Source organism: Scyliorhinus canicula, unplaced genomic scaffold (genome assembly GCF_902713615.1).
Source record: "Scyliorhinus canicula unplaced genomic scaffold, sScyCan1.1, whole genome shotgun sequence".
Lineage (NCBI taxonomy): Eukaryota > Metazoa > Chordata > Chondrichthyes > Carcharhiniformes > Scyliorhinidae > Scyliorhinus > Scyliorhinus canicula.
This window is the reverse complement of record NW_024055744.1, coordinates 2,526,652-2,530,971: the sequence shown is the minus strand read 5'-3', so window position 1 is coordinate 2,530,971 and position 4,320 is coordinate 2,526,652. Positions and strand designations below refer to the sequence as shown.

At 47.5% G+C, this 4,320-nt stretch overlaps 1 protein-coding gene across 2 annotated transcripts; it reads left to right on the top strand.

The window, feature by feature from the left end:
- Positions 1-236: 236 nt before the first annotated feature.
- LOC119960869 (zinc finger protein 239-like) lies at positions 237-3,318 on the top strand. 2 transcript variants are annotated; one of them, XM_038788460.1, is made up of 2 exons: positions 237-254; positions 1,892-3,318. In XM_038788460.1, the coding sequence occupies exon 2, from the start codon at positions 2,343-2,345 to the stop codon at positions 3,198-3,200; it is 858 nt and encodes a 285-aa protein (XP_038644388.1). In that variant the 5' UTR covers positions 237-254; positions 1,892-2,342; the 3' UTR covers positions 3,201-3,318. The 2 variants fall into 2 exon arrangements, with proteins under 2 accessions (XP_038644388.1, XP_038644387.1); XM_038788459.1 differs by lacking the exon at positions 237-254 and adding an exon at positions 264-370.
- The last annotated feature ends 1,002 nt before the right edge of the window (positions 3,319-4,320 follow it).

The following is a 4,320-nucleotide window of genomic DNA, read 5'->3' as shown; positions in this document are numbered from 1 at the left end:
TTTTCGATTAGTATTTCCAGCTTTGACAAAGGGTCATCTGGACTCAAAACGTGAAATGAAAAAAGGAAAACGTTAGCTCTTTCCTCTCCATATGCTGCCAGACCTGCTGATTTTCCAGCACTTTCAGGTTGGTTTTAGTATTTTCGATGGCGAGTTTTTACCCAGCATTCCCCGCGGTAGTGAATGTGTCCTATTCACAACAGAGCAAGGTACTGCACAGGCGCAGCATCGCCCACTATGGGAGCATGCGCAGTGTAAGTAATGGCGATGGGCAGAGTCGCTCTTTTGCCGTCTCTGCAGCGGGAAGGATGTGGAAATTCTGAGGGAGCGATGGGGACGGATCTGGATAGGGAGGGTTTCTGAACACCTGGTGAGGGCCTCAAACCCCGAATGAGACTCTGCAAGTCCCGCGTTTCCAGTTCTGGGCTTTTTTCCCCCAGGCACAGTTTATGGATAACAGTCGCCATTCTGGTTCAGCGCGGAGCGCATGCGCTGTGGCCTTAAGACGCAATAGAGAGTAGGCGGGGCTTCAGGTTTCTGTTCTCACCGGGTCCTAGTGTCCGGGGTAGAATCAATCCAGGACAGCACGTTTTAAAACATATTTCCCACTTTCGGGTTCGGCATGATGTTCGCGGCCTAGACGGGTATTTGGGTCATATAATTTTATTTTTTTTAAATGAATTTAAAGCATCAGTTCTTTTATTCCAATTTAGGGCAGCACGGTAGCATGGTGGTTAGCATAAATGTTTTCACAGCTCCAGGGTCCCAGGTTCGAGTCCCGGCTGGGTCACTGTCTGTGCGGAGTCTGCACGTCCTCCCCGTGTGTGCGTGGGTTTCCTCTGGGTGCTCCGGTTTCCTCCCACAGTCCAAAGATGTGCGGGTTAGGTGGATTGGCCATGCTAAATTGCCCGTAGTGTCCTAAAATGTAAGGTTAAGGGGGGTGGGGGGGTTGTTGGGTTACGGGTATGGGGTGGATGCGTGGGTTTGAGTGGGGTGGTCGTTGCTCGGCACAACATTGAGGGCCAAAGGGCCTGTTCTGTGCTGTACTGTTCCATGTTCTAAGGGGCAATATACCGTGGCCAATTCAGCTCCCCTTTCTTTTGGGTTGTGGGGGGAGACATACGCAGACACGGGGAATATGTGTAAACGTCACATGGACAGTGACCCGGGGCCGGGTTTTTGGCACCGTGAGACAGCAATGCTTCCCAATTTGGGCCTCATATTTATTTTCAGTCAAAGGTTACAGCCCCTAATAATAATCTTTTATTGTCACAAGTATGAAGTTTCTGTGAAAAGCCCCTAGCCCTAGTCGCCACATTCCGGTGTCTGTTTGGGTAAGCTGGTATGAGAATTGAACCCACGCTGTTGGCCTTATTCTGCATCACAAACTAGCTATCTAGCCCACTGAGCTAAATCAGCTATATAGCCCCTGTATAGTTACCTGAAGGAACTGCTTCTCCATTTGGTTTACACTTCAATCCCACACTCCGAATCAGTGCCTGCCCAGTGTGGAGGGACTGAATAAGTCACAGGATCTGCTCCTGGACCTGCTCTTGGGCCTGATTAAAACAGCAATTTACAGAGAGGTAGGGGATAGCTCTGGCTGTCGGTTCCTCTTCTGTGGTCTTGTCAATCCCTGGGTGGTCCTGGAGAGGGGGCGTACGGTGTCTACCGGAACTCGTGAGACCTTCCACACCGGTGGACACCTCAGGGTACAGGATGTCTCATAGACACTGGAAACAACATTCTGGTTTAGTTGAGAAGGACGTTTGATTGGACCACAAGTTTGGGGAAACAAGAGAGAGAAAAAATCATAGAAACTGGAATTGTCGGTTCTAAATTTCTATCCTGCACTAATGGTAATACTGACACTGTCAATGTCTTTTACAAGGTACAAGAGGACGATGATTTGCAGATGGGAAACTCAAACCAAACATCATATCGAGATCTGACAGAGTCACTCAATTCATGAGCACCTGAATACCATCCATCTTTGAATGTGGAAGGAGAAATGTTTGTCTGTTCTGTCCGTGGGAAAAGATTTCAAACATCAGTGTGACTGGAAAAGCACCGAGACACACACACAACCGAGTGAGAGTGATCCAGTGAACTGACTGTGGAAAGAGCTTTAACCAGTTACACAGCCTGAAAAAACATCACCCCATTCGTGTTCTGTGTGTGGACGAGGCTTCCACTGACCATCCAAACTGGACATACACAACAACACCGACACCACGGAGAAACCGTGGAAATGTGAGGACTGTGGGAAGGGATTCAATTACCCATCCCTGCTGGAAATACATCGACGCAGTCACACTGGAGAGAGGCCGTTCACCTGCTCCATGTGTGGAAAGAGATTCATTCAGTCATCCCACCTGCGGACCCACCAGCAAGTTCACATTGATGAGGGGCTGTTTAACCAGTCAGACTGTGATAACAACTCTAAAAGCTCAGAGGACCTGGTCAAGCACCAGGTTGTTCGCACTGAGAGACAGTTCAGCTGCTCTCACTGTGGGAAGCTATTCAAACGATCACAGAATCTCATTGAACACGAGCGCACTCACACTGGGGAGAGACCATTCACCTGCTCTGTGTGTGGGAAAGGATTCACACGATCATCCCACCTCGCTACTCACAGACTGGTTCACAGTGATAACAGACCTTTCAAATGTACTGAATGTGAGAAGAGTTATAAAACCACAAGTGATCTGCTGATACACCAGCGAGTTCACAATGAGGAGAGGCCCTTCAGATGTACAGTGTGTGGGAAGGGATTTACTCAGTTATCTGGCCTCCAGAAACACCAGCGAGTTCACACTGGGGAGAGGTCATTCACCTGCTCCTTATGTGGAAAGGGATTCATTTATTTAACCAGCCTCAGATCACACCAACTTGTTCACTCGGATAAGAAACCTTTCAAATGTTCTGAATGTGAGAAGAGTTTTAAAACCACAAGTGTTTTGCTGAGACACCAGCGGGTTCACACTGGGGAGAGACCGTTCACCTGCTCTGACTGTGGGAAGGGATTCACTCGCTCATCCAACCTGCAGACACACCAGCACACTCACACCGGGGAGAGACCGTTTACCTTCTCTGAGTGTGAGAAGGGATTTACGTGGACAACTCATCTGGCACAGCAACAGGTTCATAAATGTCTGCAGGGTTTGGATTCTGCTGCTGTTAATCACATCCAGGACTGAACCATGGTCATTCTGACTGTTGGAGTTTGTTTTTGCTGATGTTAATAATCTCTGTAACTGGGCTGGAGTTTAATCCTCTGAATATATGTCAAGTGAACTAATATTATTTCAGACACACTATCGAAACCTTCATTTCACTGGGGTAGAGGCGATTAATTGATGTCCTGTTACTGAATGTTGCATTTTTGTGGCCTTTCCTCCTTTCTAACTCCAGACTATTTCAGTTCTTACACCTTCGGTTACTCTCAAAGCCATGTCCCAGCTCCCTATCGCTTCCAGCGTGTCTGTCTTAGCTTTGGCATTCAGGGGAGGTATTGGTAGCAAACCCAGGATCACTTAACACAAAACCCAGTCATTTGTACTGGAGACCTGGTCAAGCAGCAGGTTGTTCGCACTGAGGGACAGTTCAGTTGTTCTCACTCTGGGAAGCTGTTTAAATGATCACAGAATCTAATTGAACATGAACAAACTCGCACTGGGAAGAGTCACATGAAAGTGGTCAGTACAAATGATACAAGGACATCCGAAAAAAGGATCATTACAAACAGTGCAGAAGAACTGCAAACCACCTAGAATCATATCATATCTCTGGGAAAAGACGGCAGTCGACCAGCCCATATGGAGGCAGCACTGAAATTGGTTCAGTTTGTTTCAATTTGTACTGATGTGCTTGTCTCCCCAATCACCGAAGATGGTGATGTTTGTAGAGCCTCCTCCTCCTGTGATTTGTTTAATTATTCACCACCATGTGGATGTTGCAGGACTGCAGCTTTGATCTGAAACACTATGAGTGAGATCGCTTAGTCCTGCCGAGAGCTGCTTCTGCTGTTTAATACGTTTATCGTCTCCTGTTATAGGGTCACCAGATTGGAATCTGTTTCAGGGAAACCTGGTGCTGCTCCTGACATGTTCTCCTCCACTGCATGGTGAATCAGGGTTGGTCCCTTGGCTTGATGGTAATGGTAGAGTGAGGGATATGCCAGCCTGTGAGGTTACAGATTGTGTTTAAATATTGTGCTGCTGATGGCTCACAGCACCTCATGAATGCCCAGTTTTGATCTAGATCTGTCCAATTTTTTTGTGCACTCCCAGAACTGGTTGATCTCCCTAAATGCATGAC

Coding starts and splice junctions, on each gene's coding strand:
- LOC119960869 (XM_038788460.1), top strand. CDS start 2,343: ATGTGTGGAAAGAGATTCATTCAGTCATCCCACCTGCGGACCCACCAG.